Raw genomic sequence first — 22,287 nt, 5'->3', positions numbered from 1 at the left:
GAGGCCATATAGTCACCATTAAACCCCTTGCAGACATCATAAATACTGAGGAAAAACACCAATAATCCAGTGAAGTTATTTAGGAATAATTGTAGAGGATATATTGATAACCACTCCATGAGTCGTTCTAATATTGCTTATAAATCCTTCAGACCTCCTGGAAGAGGCAATATTGCTGGATATTGAGGACTATAGTTGAACTCCTAGAAAAAAAAAAATCCAAAAGAAATGTTCTTGTATGTAGTCTTTAGACTCCTTATCGCTGTTATTCCTCTACTTTAAATCAAGTCCTGCCACCATCAGTGACCTTCTACTTCTCATCTTGCAAGACTGCAATCCCATGAGCTTTCCGAAGTCAACACATAGTCTTTTCTAGAATCTGTAATATTTTCCCAAGACCAAATTTATTTTACAACTATAATAGGGTAGGCCACACTTTTTTTTGTTGTCATTAAATTCTAGGGTCTGGGAGCAAATTTGGGTTGCAAAGGAGTCAGACACACACAAAATACATTAGAAGTGGACCTTATAATCAAGGTTTGCAAAGTTTTCTGGGACCTGGTCTCGGCAATGCTACGTGACAAACCAGATTTTTCACATTCGCATGCTTTTTTTTTAACTGGGATCAACATCAAACTTTTTCCTCCCTATCATAGTTCCACTTAGGCTGATTAGATTTGACTTTGGCACTCTTTAAGACCCAAATCATACACATCTTCTGCTGTATTCTCATGAATGCCAAGGCTGTAGAATAAATATTGTTGATATATGTTGGCACAGTACTTTTATACATGGATTCCTCATTTAATTACATTAAACTTTAGTTTTAATGAGTGTAATCCATTTGATACTGTTGACCCAAATTCCCCTGAGGAAAACTGCAGTTCTGAATTGATATTTGCATGTCTGAGTCAACTGAGTCACATTCAAAATCATGTCAGATTTCAAATCTCAAAAAATGTCCTGTTTGAGTTATGCTGAGGGTTGTAACTAAGTTATATTCCAGAAATGTATTCCTGCAAGGCTTTATGGCTTTTGCTGTACTTTAATCTTGTCACTGTCCCAGCTTATGTGACACTTTCTTTATCTGCATCCTATCTCTGTAAACAGCTTATGAGAACTCTGACCATCAGGGAGCAGGAGCACCTTTATAAAGCTCATCCTTGGGTTTCTTTTCTGAAATCATATTTCTTCTCCCTGTCATGTTCCTTAATCATTTCTCTTCTGCAATAAATTGTTATTTCTCTCCCTGTTAGAATTCTTTCCTGCCATTCATCATGTTATGAGTACCTTTTACCTGAGAACAGGAGCAAAATCCCAGTACACTTAAGGAAGTCTTTAACTCTTTTCCTTTCTCATGATGTAGAAAATAGAAAATTCCACTAAAGTGTCACCTTCTTTGGGAGACTTTCATTGATTTTTTTTTTTTTTGGTTTTGGGGTACTTTAAAAGAAATGGGCTATTGGAAAGATGGGTTTATCAGTATTGTGAGTGTTTCTCTCAGTTTGATAAGTAGTGTGCCTGGATAAGAAAGTTTTTGAAGTTTTTTCAAGTTTGGTCTAAAAATTATTCAATAGACAAAAGAAACCTTGGACGATTTTGAAGAGAAAATGTTTTTATTGAGTCATTGCAGGAGATCAACTATGCAGTTCAAAACATGAGTTTATGATTTTGTTTTGAACTTTGATTAAGATTTCTGGATCCCCATGCTCATAACGACAGCACATGCTGAGGCTCTGCAGAGATGACAGTCTCAAACTTGTGTGTATCACTCCTTTTCACTGTGTCAATGGAGGACTAGGATTAACCCTGTAAAATTGTTTATAGAATTTAAACGTACAAAAATTATGACTTGCAGAGCAATTGCTAAGAGGTAAGGCTCAAGACATGAATCGTACTGACCTCTTTGTTAAAATCTTTGGGATAACTAAGAAAAAATAATGTACTCAAAAACTCAGACCAGTCAGTAGGATAAATTTTTGAGTTTGTTTTCCAGTGCTGAGAAATATCACAGAAGATCTTTAAAAACAAGCCATAAAAAAATGTGTATTTAGCTATAGTGGTTCTGCTTTGATGATAGAGAAAGGGGTGATTTTTTGTATCCCTTTGACCTCTGCTTTTTATAATTCAGAATTCCCAGACACATCCTCAGAGAGACTTTCTACCTGTAGTTTTTTGGATAGGAAAAAAATGTTATCCATTACAAGCACGGCAGAACATGCATTTTTCTCCGTCCTGTATTCCAAGTGTATATCCAACTAAATCATTCATTTCACTATCCCACTGATTCTCTCACTTGATTCACACAGAATGAGGCAGATGAGTGTTGCTGAGCACCTGATTATATCCTTGGCAATGGGAAAACTACATAGACAAACACCAAGAGTGCCAGCTCAGCATTCGAGACTTATACAAGTGAAATACCAGAACCAAATTAAGCTTATACAATACTGTTTTCTTCAATCATCAAATGTAAATATATTTCTTCATAATTTGTGCCTTGCAGATGATAATGAGTGTGAAAATGCTACTCAGCCTTGTGGAGAGCATGCCAATTGCACAAACACAGAGGGAAGTTATTACTGCACATGTATGTCTGGTTTCAAACCCAGCAATGGTCAACAAAGTTTTGTTCCTAATGATGGAACCTCCTGCGTGGGTAAGTTATTGCTGTCTGCCAGATAGCTTTACATTGTCACTCTTCTCTTACTGCTTCTGCTAATTACAGAAATCTGCAAAATGCTTTCATATTTGTGAAGTTTGGAGTCTGGGTACAAAATTTCCACATTTTGGACTGGATCAGGCTTACTTAATGTTCCAGCTCAGGCCCACACTCTTCCCTGACAACACAGCAGCTGCCATTGTTTTCAGTAACACTTGAATCTTGACTCTGCTTACAATATATTTAAATCCACCTGTCACAGATCTACACAATAAATATGTAGCTAAGGCAACATAGAAAGCACCAATTTACCCATTTATGCCACGGTTTCACTGATCTGTGTGCAAGGTGGTCACATTCCCAGGAAAAAAGTACCAAATATTCAGCATTCAGATCCGGATCAACAAAATTCTCTATAAGTTCAAGCTGGTATGCTTCAAGTATCTTTTATTTGGAAACTTGGTAGGGATACTTTTGGTAATTTTTCAAGTCGGATCAAAAGCAACGAGCAAGATCAGTGGCTATCCTACCTCCTGTACCATTCATTAGCCTCTGTTTCTGTACCTGTTGGATGGAACACATTCAAGATTACAGAGGAGGAAAAGTTCTCTGGAAAAATGTTATTTCTGAACAACCATGCAATCCTTTAGGATTTCCTCTGAATGGAAGAACTGTAACTATTTCTCTTTTTTCAAACTCCTGGTAATTTTCTCTGTATGTTGCAAAAGTCCTCAGGGAACAGGAAAATGAGAAATAAATCTATTGCCCTTTACACCTTTATGCTGACTGTGTCTCATTCTAGGTATGTCTCCTGTGAGCTTGTGAGTGCTGACAACCTCTCTTCTCACTGCTCTTAATATCAGCAGAGTGGTTGCATATTAAGCCAGAAAGTGATCTAATCGACATTTCTTGCCCATTGCTCACATCCATCTCAAAGTGCTCTGCTTTATCCAGCTGCTATGAATCATTCTTAAATTAGCTGGGATAGAGACAGTTAGCACATTGAGCTGTAAATATTCTCACCATTTCTGCTCCAGGTTTTGATTTTTACATGATGATATTTCCTCAGCTTCAGAAGTTTGTCTTCAGAGTTATTTCTCTGACTATTTTTGTGTCACCTTAACTTCTTACCATTAGCCTGATAATTTCTTCTCTTTTTTCCCTCTTTACTGGGAAGATTGGTCTGTTTTTCCTCTACTAGAGTTTAGTTTAGTACTTCTTTTTAAAAATCCACATGGAGGAGCCAAGAGTTTTGAAATTCACACTGAAATAAAAAAAAATACCTGTGGACTCCTTTTGTCCTTAAACAAGTGAACCAATTACTTTACCAAGATGTGAGTCCTAAATACAACCTTTTGGTCCACAGTCAATTTTTGACTTCATCTACAAGGGAAACCATAGTAGGATATGTGTACCCGATGGACCTGCTGCTACAGGTAGTAGATAGGACTTGCACACGAGCAGCTGACAGTTGTGCATTCTGGGTGAGAGCTGAAGCAAATATCAACATTTCATTGTAAATAGAGTGCAAGTTATTTAGTACAAATCACAGGACAGAACAACCAGATATCCATCCTGCACAAGTTTATAGGGCCCCACAATATATTTTTAGAAGTCTTAAGTCTTCTTTTTAATATATGTGCACAGCAGTAACTGCTAAACTACAGTGGTTGAATTTTGGAGAGTATGCCGTTATGAACTCTGTTTGTTTATGCCCTCAAAGCTACCTGAGTTTCCAATAGTGCGAGTGTGCTTCATACCCGTGAGTGTGCAAGTCACTTTCCAGGTCCATGCACATACACGTGTGGTCCCTCTTTGGAAACCACAATAAGCTCCCAAGTGAAAAGTGATAATGTTCCCCAAGGTCGTAGACCAAAAGCAATCTTGGGACAACAGCTTTGAGAAATGCTGGTTCGCCCTTAATTCCAGTCAGAATGCTGAGTTTTGAGTTGAAGGTCAAAAGTATTTCCTCCCCATGTTATCAAGTCGAATTGGTGAAGATATGACAAAGAAAGAGTAGGAGCTGGACAGTAGGAAGGGAAAGAGAGGAGAAGAAAAGGATAAAGGAAATGAAAAAAAATAAGGATGCAGAGATGTGATATTTCTGAAGATATTTTTCTGCTGTTCTAAGCTATTAAAATCTCTTTTTTGATTTGTGTAACAGCCATACTTTTCCTTAGACTTCACAATTTATTGAATGCTCAGCTGCAGATAAAAAAGTGAAATATAAACCTACTTTTTCACCCCAGTCAACGGAGTAAAAACTTGGAAATGGCCATCTGTGAAACAAAAGTGAAATCCACGCCACTCTGCCTTTTCTGGGAACATGCTATTAGTTCTCTTCAGGTATTTCTGAGAGCACTGGGAAGGCACCCATTCTCCATCTTATCCTTTGCTGTGACAAGGGAGCTGTACAGTGGATGGAATCTGGCACTGGGCCACATTGCTAACTTTTCTTTTACCTTTGCCATTCATAGGCTTTTTCATTTCTACTTTGTATGTGTCGCTGCCTTCCACAGTGTGGAGACACAGGGAGGGAACACCTAGTCCTTTGCAATTGGACTTTTCAATCACTTGCAAGCTACTAATAAGCAGAAGGTATAATGTAGACATCAAGCTGTCTTGACTGGCTGGTGAAGAATCAAAGCCATGTAGGTACAATCCTGTAATTGGCAAGACTGAACATAATAACTGTTCTCCGTACTTTTAATTTAATTGGAATTTCCTTGCCTGCTGCAGTAAATGAGGAGTGACAAAGCACAGAAATAAAATAAAAGGTTATAAATCTATTTTCACACTAGCCTAAGTGCTGTTGGTGATATTATTTTCATGATCACAGCTTTTATAAAAGCTTCAAAGTTCAGCTCCAGGATTTGTTTTGAATATTTACTGAAAGGCCAGGGCTTTTTTTACAGACCTATGGCAAATGCTTTTCTGTTTAAAAACCTGCTGTTCTTCAACTTTTGCTCAGGAATGCTGTCTGTGAGGACTGCTCATGCAAGCCTTGGCAGCCCACTCCTGCTCTCCTGCTCCCTGCTCAAGGAGGAGAGTTTGGGATCCTCACCCCAAAGCTCTACTAAAATTGGATTGCTGAAAGTACTGACAAGCTGTTGTCCATGTGTGGTCCAACAATTTCATATTTGGCTAAAAAGGCCTAACTACAAAATATAAATAAACAAAAGCCCACAGTTACTGTTCACAGCATCTCAAAGCAGGAACTTAAAAGCTGCATTCTTGCAACTGTCACAAACTGTTGGCTGCCCCTGACAATCTCATTGATTTTAAAAGGATACAAAGCTGATTAGTACCTTGCAAGATCAGGCATATTGCCTTTAATTTTTTCATCCAGGAGTTGTTTTATTCCTCTGGAAACAGTAGATTAAACAGGCGTGATATGGACTCATTCCATATGGACAACTCAACTGCAGAAAATCTATTTGCATATACTCAACAGGGTGTCTCTATCAGATTTTAAATAGCAGTCCTGTTGCCAGAGATGTGCCAAAATACTTGAATTTCTGCTGTTGTTTTGGATAATCCTGTCTTCTCATTAAAATCTTGATTACACTTAACATCTGACATAATTACAAAAAAAAATTGCATGACTGCCCAATAATTAGAAATAAATGATTTACTGATCTAAAAGTTTATGAAAAGAAAAATGTCATGACAGTTTTGCAACATTTGTATCAGTAAATCATATGGAAACCTGATCCTTAGTAACAACATTCTCAAAAGCAAATATTACTTTTTCTATTTATAGGTTATTGTAAGTTTTGGCAAAGATTGTTGCCAATTGCTGGTGTTTTAGCACTGCATTAAATGATGAATGGCTTGTTCAGAGGTACATGTCTTCCATGTAGCTGACAAGGCCAAAGAAATTTTTGGTTTAAGGATGATGTGTATTCTTGTTAGACAAACTGGCTTTGTCATGATTTTCACCCTTGCCACTTCAATTCATTCAGTCTCTCTGTCTTACAGAGTCACAAAACAAGGCACTGACACACACCCACTTGTTTCAAACAGAGCTTTATAATTTACTGATGTGAGAGGTTATTTAAATGCAGAGAGTAAGAACTCTAGCCTTATGTCTTTAAATGACAGCATTTAATTATGAAGTATCCTGTGTGCAGCACTATATCATGCTATTTTCCTTCCCTTTTGCCAGATTGCTTCATGTATAATGTGGTTGGCTCCATAGCTGTGAACACTGAGGTAACAGAAACCATACAAATATGGACAATGCAAAACTCAGTTCCTTAAAGAGAAACATCAGCAGTTTGGGGCATTAAATATGGAAATAAACTATTGCCCTAATGCAGACAATCATAATTTAACCTCCTGCTTTAAACTTCTGTGCTGGCACCAAGCCATTCAAACACATCACTTTCTTGGTGGCTCTCCCTGCAGAGCAGTGATGGCTGTGCTGGGGAGAGCAAAAGCACCTCCAGCCCCACATCTCCTTCCTGTCCGTGCAGGAGCCTGAATGCCTTCTCCATGGCAGCTTCTGAACGTCAGGCTTGAAACACAGCAAATCAGAGCCAAGGGCTCATTGAGAAAAAGAGATATATGAAAGTGAGGTGGGACTTCAAACTTGAATCCCAGGGAGACCTCTGTCCAAATAGACCGATGACCCCCAGGTATCCTTCAGGGGTTTTTTTGCATTCCCTCGATATATCCATATACGTGCAGTATATCTTTCCATTTTTTAAAAAATAACCTTATTTTACGTGCATTATTGTTCCTTTTGTGTTCTTCTTTGAAAACCACCTAGATTCTTGTATCAAAAGCAGATTGGGAAACTAGTTCCACATATATGCTAATAATGTATTTCCAGCCAGTCCATATCTGCTTTCTGTTTGTCTGTTCTTAACACCCTGTCTGGCTGAGCAGAGGCTGCCTATCAATTCAGATAGCTCTTCTCCTCCACTGATCAATTAACCACTTCTCCTTTTTTCACCAATTTCTTTCCAAAATTAAGCATCATACCAGTTCTTGACTGGAGTTATCATCTCTCCTCCTTTTCCTGCACTGTCTCTCCTTTCCTTCAGTTCAGTTCTCAGGTTGTTACTTTAAACCCACTCATGTACCACTTCATTCTTCAGATATACCTGTCCCAAAGCTCTCCATTTTTTTCTCCTTTCCAGCACAGCACTTCACAGTCCATTACTTCATTCTCCAGAATTATTTGGTATAGTTCCCAGTTTGCTTTCTCCATTGAGTTATTTGATCTTTATCCTTAGCCAGCCAAATAATGCAAAATAATCAGTACTCTAGCCAGGGATTTAGTACCCAGCTCTCCTAAATTGATCACTTCATGGATTACCTTACTGGAATTCATTGGTTTTTCTCTTGGACTATGCCCCACTCCGTTACTGAACTTGTCTACCCAATGGCAATTTATTTAGAAACACAAAAGACATTTTAGGCAAATGTAATTTAAATGTGGACCAAAAGAAAAAGAAAAAAAAAAAAAAAAAAAAAAAAAAAAAAAAAAAAAAAAAAAAAAGCCAAGCACTTTAAAGGATACAGAATTTAATTCTTAGATTAAAAGGATGGACAGAGTGAGCTTTTGCAGTGTCTTTTTAAAGCTACAAGTTAAAAGACAAGTCTGCAGATTGTTTTTTTTTCTTTTTCTAATTGAGCTGAGAAAATCTATTTAGTCTAATCTCTGACAAATGGATTTTAGATGATTTGCATCATGACAACCATTTTGTTATGATAGAATTAATATGGTTTTAAAACATGAGCAGTGGAGTATTATATAGAAATAAAAGTGGTGGTATAAAAATATGATCATTTATGATTTACCCTTCTAATCCTTAATTGGCAGGGATTTTGCCATTGAGATTGTGGGTTTAGTTTTTGGGGTTTTTTTATTACATGAAATTTTATTATGAAGCTGCTTGTAGTGTGCAGGGTTATTATCAACAAAGCAGCAAGGTGTTAGTCTGTAAATACTTAATAAAAATTCAATTTCTCATAATATTTGCAGATGTAGATGAGTGCAGCAATGATGGAACTGTTGCCTGTGGAGATCATGCAAAATGTGAAAACGTGGATGGAGGGTTTAACTGCTCCTGTAAGGAAGGTTATCAACCATCCACAGGAAAATTGCAGTTTAAGCCAAATGATGGCACTTCCTGCCAAGGTACATGATATTATAAAGGTTTATGTGTTATTATAGAGATACATCTTCTGAGAAACCCACCAGTGCCTATTTATCTTCAGTTAGATTAATCAGCAAGACATGAAAAAGAGGCAAGGCTGTGGCGTCTACAATTTCTGAGAATAGAATAATTTTGCAAATGTGTTTTTGCTAAACAGTGTGATGAGATCCATTTGAAATAACGGCTACCTCCTCCTAGTTGTCAGGTCTGTACTCCTCTCTGTAAATTTGTCTCTACTCCCCCTGTGGAAGTCCCATAAAAGGGACCAAACTCTCTACCTGAATGAAACAGCTCATTCCAATCCAATGCTGTAACTTTGGCTGAGATAGTCTTTGTAGTTTGAGAATGGAAGGCTGTGTTTTATGTGCATAATTTCAGAATGCTGGTGGTTTGGGGAATGACCTACACACGAGTTTTTGCAATTACTATGTACAGAATATTGATTGAACTGCAATGTATAATTAGTTTCCCTTCTTATTTTTACAGAAAATCCAAAGGCCAAGTGTGAGTTATTCAAAGACTGTATAGCTGAACATATTAATAGAACTTTAGCCAGAGTAAGTAGCACTGGTTTGTAGATTAATTTTCAAATCCTTTAATTGTTTCTGTTTGAAACTGCTATTTCAATTATAATAGTTCTTAAACAGTTTTTAACAAAGCCTTGAAGCATAAAATTGAACTTAAGCATGTTTACAGAAGGCTTTTTAATAATTTCAAATTATTTGAACTGGGTTGTATGTTCTACTCATGATAATAACTCGCTGGGAATCTGCATGTTCTCTTTCCAGCAAAGAGAGTCATGATGCATGAAAAATTCAGAAGTGTGGTAATCACTCAGCTGTTTCTGTAATTTCTGGAGTTACATGCTGCTGCATTTACTGATGTGCAATTATTTGCTTGTTCAGAAGGAAGGCAAGATAGCTTACAAAAGTAATATCAACAAGTGACTAAACAGAAAAGGGAGCCGTAAGATCTCGGTATGCTGGTTTATTTACTCCTCAAAGGCAAGTGTGTAACAGGATACAGGATTTATAGAAACAAATACTCTGTGGCCAGAGTATTTTTCACCAGAAAATACTTTTTTTCACCAGAAACAGAGATTCCTGAAGCCAATTAAAAATATATTAATGAATGCACTATTCATTATTCTACAACTGCAGTCTTAGTTAATTTTAAAGGCTAAATGACGCATAAGAATAAATAAATTAAAAGTAATTGTATATGCTTGCATTTGTTATAAAGCAATTTAAGTTACTAGATTCAAAAAGATATTCTTTTAAAGAATTTTATTAACCTAGTATTATATATATGATATGTTCATATATTTTTATGCTTACCTGCAATGAAATACATTATATCAAATATAATACCTGCATATCACATTTAGGTGCAAAGCCATGGTAAATGTTAACACAGACTCTTAGAGTGAGATTTTTTTAAAAGATAGACTCAAACTAAACTTAAATTAATAATTCGAAATACTTTCATGTAAATAACTGTCAGATTTTTAGCCACTTTTCTAGTTCAGTTCAGTAGCAAAGACAAAGCAAGCCCCACAGAAGCTGTTGGACAGCAGAGAGTAGAGATCATACAAAATCTGATGTTGAGTGTTTTATTAATTTGATCCCAGTACTGTGAAATAAGAATTCTTCTCTTATTCAGCCATGAGGCTGAAATGTGGGAGGTTAATCTTCATCTCACACTCTCCTTGCTTTATTTTTAAACTAGCTGTTTCATGTAAGTGCATCTAGCCATTTATAAGCTGAAGCACTGAGGGGAAAATAGGCAGTAGAATTCACTCAACTACATGCTTTATAATTTGCATTTGAGAAAAAACAACTAAACAAATTTACAAATACTTCCCATCTGCTCCCACCGCTTCAGTTAAAATTTAAAAGAAAAGTCGATAGATTAATACAGAAGCAGCATAATCTTATCAATGATATTTAATTATTTTTGCAGAACATTTACTAGTTCACTTTAGATCATCAGGATAAATAAAACAGCTGTTGTAGGGAAAAAATGTGTAATGATAGCATATGATCTTTTTAGTTGTGGTTACTTGTGAAGGTTACACTAGACATGTGTAATATCAATAATTTACAGGTCAACCTGTTGATTGAGTAGGGGTGTTTATGCACTAGTGTCTTATAAACCAGAATGTTAATTAACAGAATTCAGTCTATTGCATTCATTTTCACGTGTGGAAATATGGCTTTACTTGTTTTATTAAGATACGAATTCTGGCATTTTTCAGATAAGTCATTTAAAAACACCTCTGGAAAAGCTGCAAGAAATTAACAAAAACACTTTGGGACCCCTTTTACCTGTAGAAGTGGTTTCATATGTTGAAGCACTGTCTTATTCATCGTGGAACACCATGAGTGACTCTGTCTCTGACAATGAAGCCCTTCACAACACCACCATTAACGTGAGTGGATCAAGCCTTGGAGCTCTGGGGTTTATCCCTACTCCAAAGGTAGCGTATGAGTCTTCTCAAACACATGTTTTTACTTACAGGTTTTGGTCAACACTGTGAACAATTTTTTACAAAAAGACAAAATTACAGTCTGGGAGGCTCTGCCTGTAGATAACCAAAGGCGGAGCCTGACTAAGCTGCTGCACACTGCAGAGCAGGTGACACTCCTCATGTCACAGAGCTTCAAAAGGACAGCCCAGCTGGATGCCAATGCAAGTGACATAGGTAAGATAAAGAAAATTATTCTAAGATATACTTCAGATGTGGATTAATCTGAGGAGTTTTCCAGCACAATTATGAAGATTAGAAGTGCTGTTATGTGAAAGACACAGGTGTTAATTTGTATGACTTTTCTAACACCTGACTTTCAGTGTAGGTATCATAATTTTCAAAGACTAAACATTTAAGTCCAGAGCAAAAAAATAAATTGAGAGTCTGTGAGAATTTGTTTTCATGTTCTCTTTAAATCTCTGATTATGTCCATACTCACACGGTTTAGATTCGTTTTTTAAGCACAAAATTATCCTATGCATTTGTGTATGAAAAACACCAGTGGAACAAAATTTGGATTTGCTCTCTACAGAGTTTTTTGACTCTTCTTGGTTCAGTGTAGTTATTATAAATGAACTTGGAATAAAGGTTGTACCTAGTGAGTTTAAATTTGAGAGGCTTTATCTCAACAGGAATTTCTGATTTTAAGAGGGATTCCCCAGGAGGAGAATTGGTTAGTCTCAGCTGCACCATTTTGCTCACCTACCTTCTTTCTCCCTGTGTGCTGGTGTCCTCCCACCAATACCTGCTGATTTTGCTGTGGTAATAATAGTTTTACCATTCCTTCACTGAGAGCAGAGTAAGGCTAACGCCAGCCACTTTTGAAAATCCTGATAAAACATGGCTGATTCCTTTGTCAATGGCCACTTTTTCATCTTTATTTTTCTGAATGTCCCCAAACGGGTATGTGATCTGATTTCTTATTTTAGATTTAGTACGGTCCTTCAGTGTCTCTCACTAACTTGCTGTTTTATATGATGACTTGATGAGAAAGATTCCTACTGTGGTCTTGAGGCAGGTCAGACCACCTGTTCTTCCCTTACCTTTCTCAAAATTAGAGTGATGAAAAAGTAGGGAGAGATTTGTTCCTTGAGATAGACTCTGTAGAATCAGACTTATGTTATTGCAGAGCACCTCTGGGACTGCAGCAGGTCCAGGTGCTGGCTGTAAAATCCCTGTGTCCCCCTCCCCAAACCTCCCTTGCTTGGAAGCAGAGGCTCTCATGACCACAGAGCTGAGGCCATAAAAGTCAGGAAGAGAGGATTCGGGTACAGTCTCCAGTGGAACTGTAGAACTGTGGGTCAGTCACCAAGGTGGCAGAAAAATCTGATAAGGAGAATGGAGAGGAATTCCTGTGTTGAAAGGTTAACCATTATATTCCTAGGTTTTGTTCTAAAATGGTAAACTGTATAAGCTCATTTCCAAATTGGACCCAAACACTAAAGTTTTTTGTTACTATTTTTCAGCATGAATAAATTTTTCACAGGTCTCATACGTGCCACACACAACTATTTTGGGATAAGACCTACAACATCACGCCTTCTCTCTCCACTGCTATTTTTTGGTGCAAGCTCTTGAACTACGAGCTTTTCAAAACTCCAGCCAAAGAAAACAATTTCTTATGCCCTCACAAACATTTTCTGACAGCTGGTCTATTGAATAGCTCATATTAGTTTTGTGTGTTGTGGTATAAGCAATGCAGATGGTCTAGCTTAGTGATATTCCTCCATCAGTCAAGTTTTAGATTTGTTTTCTGTTGTTTTGTTTTGTTTTTAAAAATAGCCTGATTGACTTATTTTTGTTCCCATCCTGGGTGATTGAAACACAGCACCGTAATGAAGCAAATAAAGAGCTCAATAGACTCTAATGTCGTTTTTGTCCTAAGGGGTGATGCTTGCTTGTTTGCTTTTTGACAAGACACATCATTAGTTCACGGTGCAATGTGCATTTGGCAGTGTGGATAGATAACCACAAAATATATACTTTTCAAAAACTGGCTTTTATCAAATGTTATTATTCAGTGGAGAATTTTATGCTTTCCTTTTTATAATTGTGATTTGTAGTCCCTTTCAGAAAAACATTTTTAATAAAGCAATAGCTCTTCCTAAAGTAACCCACATTATTTTTTTCCAGTACCTAATTTAAGGCAAGGTAAATATGAGACTATATTTTTCATGGAAAGAGTAAAAAGTATGAGAGCAAAATGTATGCATGAAAATAAAAAAAAATACATATATATGTTTAAACAAACATGTTATATTAATGACATTTTTCTTGAAATATTTTGCACAAGGATAGAGTCTTAAAATTCACAGTAATTATGCAATCCAGTAGCACATTTATTAACCCAACTCTAAATTATGGTAGGCCATAATGGAACTGTGATTTGTACAGTATTTTTCTTCTTTTGCAGCACTCAAGGTTTTTGCTTTTGATTCACACCACATGAAACACATCCACCCTCATGTATACACAGGGGGAGATTACATAAAGATCTCTCCAAAGAAGAGAAAGGAACCTCATCCAAATGGTAAGAAACAAAGGCTGGAGAGTAGGAGGATTAAGGAACACCTTGGATAGTCTTGTGCCCACTTAGAAAACAGCCAAACATGCAGTTTACCAAGGCTGAACTTCCACACTGCTAACTACAAAGAAAAGGTGTTTTTATCACCCTTTCTCCTTTATTGTCTCATGGAGACTAATATTTCTAACATCCAGTGGCACAGTGAGTATCCAATGAGTTTTTACACTGGGTATTGGTATCGCAGATCTGAGTTTTCTCCTTTACATAGATCTGCTGTATGGCTTTGGAACAGCCCCTTCAACCCTCTGTGCTACTTCTCCTTCAAAATTTGGTGTATCTTTCCATTCTGAGAGTACCTCACCAGGGCAAGAACATGTAATCTTTAGTACCAGAAGCAGCAGGATCTGGTTTGTACCTCGGAGTGCTACAAAAAGGGCTTATAACTATTGTCATCACTAAATATAAATGCATGTGTTTAAGCAGCTCTGAAATTAAACCACATAATTTAATAAACAATGGAAAAAAATTAAATCCTCATGTTCCATCTAATCTCTATCTCGCCATGTATCAGTATCTGAAAATGTGGTTTATTGTGGTACCATGGAGAAAGTCACTACATTTTTTTAAGATCAGCACTGAATCCAAAAATACCTCTTTTCCCTATTTGTATTCCGTCCTTGGTCCACTGTAATGGAAGTCAAAGCAACCCAGGTACTTCAGAAAGGTCCAGTATTTACTTCAGGTGTGAGACATTTTACTTTATAAGAGTTGACACCACATGTGTAACCAGTTGCAGAACAGCAGCAGGCATACATTACTCTAGGAAAAATATATGTGCATATATCTAATTAGTATTGCCAGCGTGAACAGGCATTTTTATTTCTAATGCCAGTTACATTGTTTTAAATAATGCTATATTTCATTGTCTCTAAAACATTTTTATAAGTATTCCACAAAGACTCCATCTGTTTTGCATATTTTATGCAGTAGCAGCAATAATGTCTATTGTTTATTGTTTTCTTAATGTCTTCAATTTTGTTCTTCTATAAAACCCACAAACGACTAACCATGGTCTGTTTGATTGATAGGCACTGTTGCAGTTGTCTTTCTGCGGTACAGCAATATCGGTTCTCTGCTTTCATCACCTAAAAACAGCTCCTCCAAAGATCCTTCAGAGCAGAGACTGACAGTAAGCTCAGCAGTTATAGCTGTTGCAATTAGCTCAAATCCACCCACACTCTATGAGCTTGAGAAAATAACATTTACCTTGAAGTATGCCAAGGTAAGGGGGGTTTTTATTATCAGCTACAAGTAAAACAAAACATTAGTTAATCATTTTATGTGACGTAAGCGTACCTGCAACATAGGATAAGCTAAGACATAATCTGTTGTTTCCTGATGTGAGGCTACCATTTTTTACTCTAATAAGATTTATCTCAAATGTGACATCCTAAGTGCAATATACTAAATATGATACAGGGGAAAATTGCTATGAGACTAAAACAAGGGCAATGATGCCATCTTTGCTGAGTTTTAATATGGGTAAAATATAGATGCCTAAACCAGAGAATATTACAGGATCTTGATTGTTCTGTATTTATGTGGGGCTTTTTTTCCTGAAAGTTTATCAGATACTTAAGCAGTTACAGAGGAAAAAAAAAAAAAAAGGAAGAAATGCTTCAAGTTTAATGCAAAAAAGATAACATGGAATTAGGGGGTAATAGCAGAACCTATAGCTTTTTAGCTTTGTTATTTCTGAAATCTGAACACATTTATTTAAAACTGAGAGGTTTACTTCCAGCAAATACAGATTTTTGCTGGCTTCACTTATGTGTGAAGAATCACCTTAGACGGCACAAAGAATAATCAGAAACATAATAAGCAACTCTGTAGAGAGGTGAGCAATGGGACAAGGTGCTAACCTTGGTTACATAGCTTTTAAATTTGTTACTTCCCTTCTGAGTAAGAAATCGCCTTTATATAAATTTGCATAAATGTATAAAGCCTGTATTACAGAGGGGACTTAGTCTTTAACTAGATTTAGTAAGCACTAACTGTACTAAGTAATACTAATGGTCTTACTCATCACACTTTTGTAGCAGGTGATATAGCAGGTGTGCTATGACCCTGGCTTTATCCCAGATTGCTTTGTAAAATGCACAGAATAAGTCTCAGTTTTTGAACTGCTCATTTGGAATGGATAAGCATTGTGGCTGTAACCTTGGAGTCTAGTCCACGTTCAGCAGGTGCAAAAGTGTATATATAAAAATGTTTTCAATAGGTAAAAATTCCAACAATTTTGCAGGTGCCAGAAGGGTTCAGTAATCTGATTAGACTACATGTTTGGTGGAGTTTTAGCTGTGTGAATAAATTGCTTCCATCCCAGCCACGTTTTAATTGCTTGGAATAGGCCTTGCAGAATGTGTTTTTTGTTTCCCAACCTTCCAATGGTAACAAGCATTTTTTTAATGAATTGCGCGGTCTAGCGTAAGAAAGGTCTCTTGATGGGAAATATCCTGCCTTTTGCCATCAGCAGAACATCTTGTTTCTGTTCCAGACTGCAGATAAAGACATTAAATGTGCATTTTGGAACTACTCAGACACAATGAATGGCAACTGGGCTACAGAAGGCTGTGAGCTGACACATTCCAACTCCACTCATATCTCATGCAAATGTAATCATCTGACTCATTTTGCTGTTTTGATGTCCTCAGGTGGCTCCGTTGTAAGTGTTATTTTAATTTAGTGCTTTACCTGATACTTTCTGCTGTTTTCATTCCTTATGTTTTTATTTTAGTGCAACCTGCATACTTACCCCCCTTTAGACTGTCTCTTGGTTTTGTTCAGCAAACACACAATTTATTGTGCACAAAGCAAACAAAATTCCTCCCATATGTGTTTGAATTTCTTTATGTCCTTTCTGCAGTATTACAGAGCAGTGATGCAGCAAAGTATCTTGTTCCAAAAACACAGTCTGTTGTGCTTATTTTTGGAGCATTGCATTTAATTTTAAATCTCACTTTAAGACTGCTGTGGGATTTATCTGCCATTCATTGGTGGTCAGTAACCATATGGCCCTGAATTTCTGTCTCTCAAAACTTTGCCACCCATTTGTCTAACCTTGGCATCTAAAAATCTGCTTTAAATTCTCTCTGGAGAATTTGCAGCAGCATAATCAATCCAAAGTTTATGACTATTAAACATGGACACTCACGACTAGCACAAAATTGGGAGAATGGCCATTCAATTTATGTCCTTCTTATGTTAAGAAGCCCCACAGATTTCCAGGATCTCAGTGGGGATCTGCAGGAGCTCAGGTCCTGCCTCAGGAGGCAGCTTTATAAGGAATCAGAACTGACAGCAAGCAGAATATTAGCATGAATATACTGTATTGAGACAGTTCTCTCACACTGTGAATTTCATGCTGATAGAGGCTGTTTCCTGGTTGCTAAATAGGATCCTAAGTCTTCAATTCAAATTTAAAACCTTTGCAGGTAGTTATATAGTTATTTTGAAAAGAAAGGCTGGGAGGTGAAGAATCTCTCATCCTTTATTTAGTGAAAAATACTTAGATGCATTTTATGGTCAGCTGAATACTATCCTTTTGCTGATGTTCAGTCATGTATTTCAGAGTTTCTTTGTTCAAATAGCAAACAGCAAAAGAAATTGTATTGTTATACAGAAAATATTCATGTCCAGTATTGAAATATCTTGTGTTTCTCTGGAGAAAGTTCATGTTACATATCTGGAAGAGCATTTGCTTGAAGTGATTGTTATTTCAGAGTCTTGTTTTGATCATGTTGCAAATTCAGTGAGACAGTTATTCAGTTTTGCTTATCTAAGTCACTGCTGTGATAAGTCCTTTTATATTAGAAAATGTTCATGTCATATTAATAGATGTCCTACTGCCAGTGTATTTGTCATTCACTAAAATGATCTGATTTTGAAAATCTTATTAGGAGATACTGATGTTAATAAAAAGTTTTGTTAAGAAATATCAGAAAATGCAAGAGCAGGAATATATACAGTTTATTACTAATTTCCCCTAGAATTATATCTGTCTCACAAAAACCCAATACTTTTTAGATTATCCAAAGTTTACATTTCCAGTGAAACTCTACAAAGAGTTTTGATTAATATTTTGTAGAAAAGAAGAAAAGAGCTGTATTATAGAATGAGGTCTTTCTTGAGAAGTTACAAAGCTGTTCTTTTAAATACTATATTATAATTTTCCCCCAGGGTGTTACAAATTATAGCATTCTTACAAGAATCACTCAGCTAGGAATAATTATTTCGTTGATTTGCCTCTCCATGTGCATTTTCACATTCTGGTTCTTCAGTGAAATTCAAAGCACTAGAACGACAATTCACAAAAACCTCTGCTGCAGCCTTTTCCTGGCGGAACTTATTTTTCTGATTGGAATTAATATGAACAATAATAAGGTGGGTAGTTTTCACTTGTGCCTTGATTTTGTATTTTGTATCAGCAAAACAAATATACAGTATAAAGTATTACTTTCCTTCTACTCCTCACATTTCCTACCTACAATAGTGACCCTGACTTCCCAGTACTGTAACAGGAAATACAAAATGGTCATTGAAAGAAGCAGGGCCTTCGTCTGAGCTGGTGTGCATTGACTTTGCTCCATGGGTTTCATTTAAAATTTGTCACCTTTATTGAGACTGTGATCTCTATGCCTTTAGCATTTTCACTTTACTTAGGATGCTGTAAAAAGCCACATTGGTGGCTCCCAGTCTGACAGTTTTCTCTAAAATCACGCCAGAACTGCAACCCCAAGCTGACATCTGAGATACTGAGCTGTTAGCTGGAGGACCCTATGTGAGGTCTTGACCTGTCCCTTTGGCTTTTCAGAAAGCTAGGGTGTTGAGTTTTCCATCTCAGATTAGTTTTAGGAAATAAAATTATGCATAATTTATAAAAATAGCATACTATAAGTGGCTGAATAGGATTTAAAATCACTTGAAAAAAATATGAGCTGTAATCCCTGAGGTAGCAACCCAGTATTGACGGTTTGAAAAATATCATTTTACAAACACTTTATAACAAAAGTTATTTCAGAAATAATTCTTTGTGATGCCTAAATACAATGTTATCAAACTAATAAAAATTAACTTGTGTAGATCTCTGCTATAACAATAGGACCAACCTAGTGAAACCATTGATACAGTTTTTCTGGGAAGTAATACACTAATTTTAAAACCTGAATGTAGTCTCTTTATTTTACCATTTGCTACAAAAAACACTAATGAATGAAAGTGCAAATGGGTGTAGGCCAAGTTCTTGTTAACCAGCATTACAACTGAGCTGAATCACCACTTTAGGGTCACTCAGTTGCTGTGCATGTATTATATTATATAGAGACAAAAGCCTATTAATAGAATTATGACTACTGCTTTCTCTGATTGAATTTCTAGCTCTTCTGTTCAATTACTGCTGGACTACTCCATTATTTCCTCCTAGCTGCTTTTGCATGGATGTGTATTGAAGGTATTCACCTCTACCTTATAGTTGTGGGAGTCATCTACAACAAGGGTTTCTTGCACAAGAATTTCTATGTCTTTGGCTATGTCAGTCCAGCCGTGGTCGTTGGAATCTCGGCTGCACTGGGATACAAGTACTATGGCACCACAGAAGTGTAAGTAACTTTTTCTGTGTCCAAATCATTGTACAGAAGGAGACAATAATCACAAAAGCACATTTCAAGGCATTTTCTGCTGTTTAATTTTCAGATGTTGGCTCAGCACTAAGAATAACTTTATATGGAGTTTTATAGGACCAGCATGTCTAATAATTCTTGTAAGTATAATTTTAAGTTTTTATTGTAGTACATAAAGCCAATAATAAAAGGTGTTTAATAATCACCCACCCACTGCCGGCATAGCTGTGAGTGCTAATTATAGGGCAAAACTGACTAATTTAGACCTTTTTATAGTACCTCTAAATTATTTATATGCTGTACATCTAAATACTTTACTAGTCTGAAAAATGAATGTTTGACAAAAAAGTTCAGTATAATATCAGAGGATTTTTTTCTTCCTTTCTTTTATCCCAATGGTTTGAGAAATTCTGTGAAGCGTTTCTGGTTTTTACAGAGAAGTGTCTTTGTATGTCACTGGCATCTCAGCATGGCTCAGCAGGAGGTGTACACAGACACCATCCTAGCAGACAGATAATCTGGGTTTTCAAATGTTGTGTGACTTAATCTCTTATCAGTGATTGGTCATCTTTGTAAGATTAGACTGTCATCTCTGTGGTTTTATCATTCGCATGTACCCTGTCATCATCAAAGCCATTTTAAACTAAATTGCAACGTCAGAAAAAAGAACCCGCTATTTCACATGGGCAGACAAGTCAAGTATTGATAGCCCTATTTCAGCTGTGAAGAGGGCCTTTTTAATTCCTATTGGAAGTGGTTTCAAACCCGCAAATTTGACAGGTATTACACGTTAAGTTCTGAATTGAGATGTTTTTGGTGTCTCAGGAGCCTTTCTAAGTGCTATAAAGTTTAAGGAACCATTCTAGCTGTAATGGGGCTTTATTCTGTAAGGCTGTGTTGACAGTGATAGCTGGAGCTAACAGAAGGAGAAGGTGTAATAGTGAGGCCTCCACAACATCTATGGTCAAGTCAGTTACAACTGTGTTGCCTTTTAAACTATTTGGTATAATGTGAGGATTTGTTAAAAAAGAAGTGGAAGATCCTAACACATACAACTTGGTAGAGAAACAGTTTTATTTCAAGGCATTATCTATTTCAAAGCTTAATCAAGTATCAGGTATATTTCTGGTCTAATTTCACACCAAATTCCCACTGCATATTGGGTACAGCCAGAAACAACCTGCCAGATACAGACGGAAGGTTGTGCCTCCCCATCTCACGCTTCTGGTGAGCACAGCGGAGTTTGAGAGGCAAAGCACCGTGACCTTCCCTGGCTCAGTGCTTCTGGGTCAGATAGCCCTGGTGTCCAGCAGGTTACGAAGACACCATCCTTTACTAGGAAATTCTTAACAATTCTTAAGTTTACAACTTCCTATTTCCTCTTTCAACCTTATCTTTTCTTCCATGGAGGCAGCAGGGCTGGGGTTTTGTTGTTATTTCTCTCATTCCTGTTCCTCATCTGCCTTCAGGTAAAGATTTATGCACAGTGAAGTATCTCTGTGCGGTTAGCACATGAAAATCGCATTATCAGAACACACTAAATGCCCCAAGTGTAGGCATCTGTAACCTTGTTTTCAGCTCCAGCTGAGCTGTGCCCAGTGGGGATTCAGGTACACGGCACAGAGGCAGAGCAGGGCTGCGGTGGCTTTACTGTAAATCTGGCTGGCTGCAGAAGCAAATCCTGCAAGCTGGGCTCTGAGGCCTGTAGACATTCTTTGAGCACTCCAGATCTTCCAGCAATCCCTGTAAATTAAAAGGAAAAAGGGAGGTGCTGGAAGTTGATCCAGGCCTGTGCAATCCTCCTATGTATTGAGAGAGCAGCCAAAGAGTTTCTTTTTCTCTCACTCCTCTGCCTAGGGGAAGCCATGCAAAAGACCTGTATCTGAACAGCAAAGAATCCCTGTGGTTGTTCAGCTACTTCTTGTATGTTATAGAAGTATTTTATACTAACTTGTTTTCACAGTATTCGCATACTTTTATTTATTGTCTCTTCATAACAATGTGCCACTAGACCATGGGGGGAAAGGCAACCAGCTTTCAGCAAGGTGCTTCAGCCGCTCTAGGGTTTTTTGAAGGCTTGGACAGCTTGTTTTCATGGAGTGATAGCAAAATGAAGCCTGAACTGCAAGAGGGATGTTTTCTAAGGGTGCAGGGACCTAGGTATTTTGCTCATGATCTATCCAGGTAATAAAGGAAAATATGGAAAACCCTATGAAAACAGGCACTGACACTGGAAGATGAAGTTGGTGTCAGATGTATTCTCGGTGGAAAGCACATTGTTGATAGTAAATCTGTTTCCATTGTCCAGCTTCCTGTTGAGAACACTACATGGGCTCCAACATGACAAAGATTAAACTCTTTCCAAAGTAGCGCCACTCAGGCAGTCCTTTTAACTACAGGAGCCGATCTTTTCCCAATATTTCCATTCTGCCCACAGCTAATTAAAGAGAAAGAATAAAAAAATATTAATTAGGGACTCTGACAAGAAAATATCACTTTTTTTCTGGGATAACCAGATACTGCACTGCAACCATCATATTGAAAGCTGAAAACTCTGGCAGATTCAAGTTTACCTTTAATCCTGAGCTTCATCTACTAATAGTCTTGAATTTTCAGGTTTTCTGAGATCATCAGGAGACCGTGGATACCAATTCTCTGGAGGGCTACTCACCACAAAATTCTTGCACAAAAACATTAAAATCATTGTCAGGACAAATGCCCAT

General features: G+C 37.1%; 1 protein-coding gene across 3 annotated transcripts in view; it reads left to right on the top strand.

Annotated features, from left to right (window-relative positions):
* The window catches only part of ADGRL4 (adhesion G protein-coupled receptor L4), a 73,822-nt gene that overhangs the window by 35,475 nt on the left and 16,060 nt on the right, over positions 1–22,287 (top strand). For 2 of the 3 annotated variants that reach the window (XM_040073192.2, XM_040073193.2), the window contains 11 exons: positions 2,507–2,659; positions 8,658–8,813; positions 9,319–9,389; positions 11,090–11,263; positions 11,353–11,536; positions 13,776–13,892; positions 14,975–15,168; positions 16,444–16,611; positions 18,126–18,329; positions 19,323–19,543; positions 19,638–19,704. In XM_040073192.2, coding sequence (XP_039929126.1) covers positions 2,507–2,659; positions 8,658–8,813; positions 9,319–9,389; positions 11,090–11,263; positions 11,353–11,536; positions 13,776–13,892; positions 14,975–15,168; positions 16,444–16,611; positions 18,126–18,329; positions 19,323–19,543; positions 19,638–19,704 — 1,709 coding nt within the window. The remainder of the gene's footprint in view (positions 1–2,506; positions 2,660–8,657; positions 8,814–9,318; positions 9,390–11,089; positions 11,264–11,352; positions 11,537–13,775; positions 13,893–14,974; positions 15,169–16,443; positions 16,612–18,125; positions 18,330–19,322; positions 19,544–19,637; positions 19,705–22,287) is intronic. The other variant, XM_040073194.1, reaches the window with a different exon arrangement.

This window comes from Hirundo rustica, chromosome 9 (assembly GCF_015227805.2).
Source record: "Hirundo rustica isolate bHirRus1 chromosome 9, bHirRus1.pri.v3, whole genome shotgun sequence".
Classification (NCBI taxonomy): domain Eukaryota; kingdom Metazoa; phylum Chordata; class Aves; order Passeriformes; family Hirundinidae; genus Hirundo; species Hirundo rustica.
The sequence above is the reverse complement of the archived record's forward strand: the minus strand, read 5'-3'. Positions and strand labels throughout refer to the sequence as shown.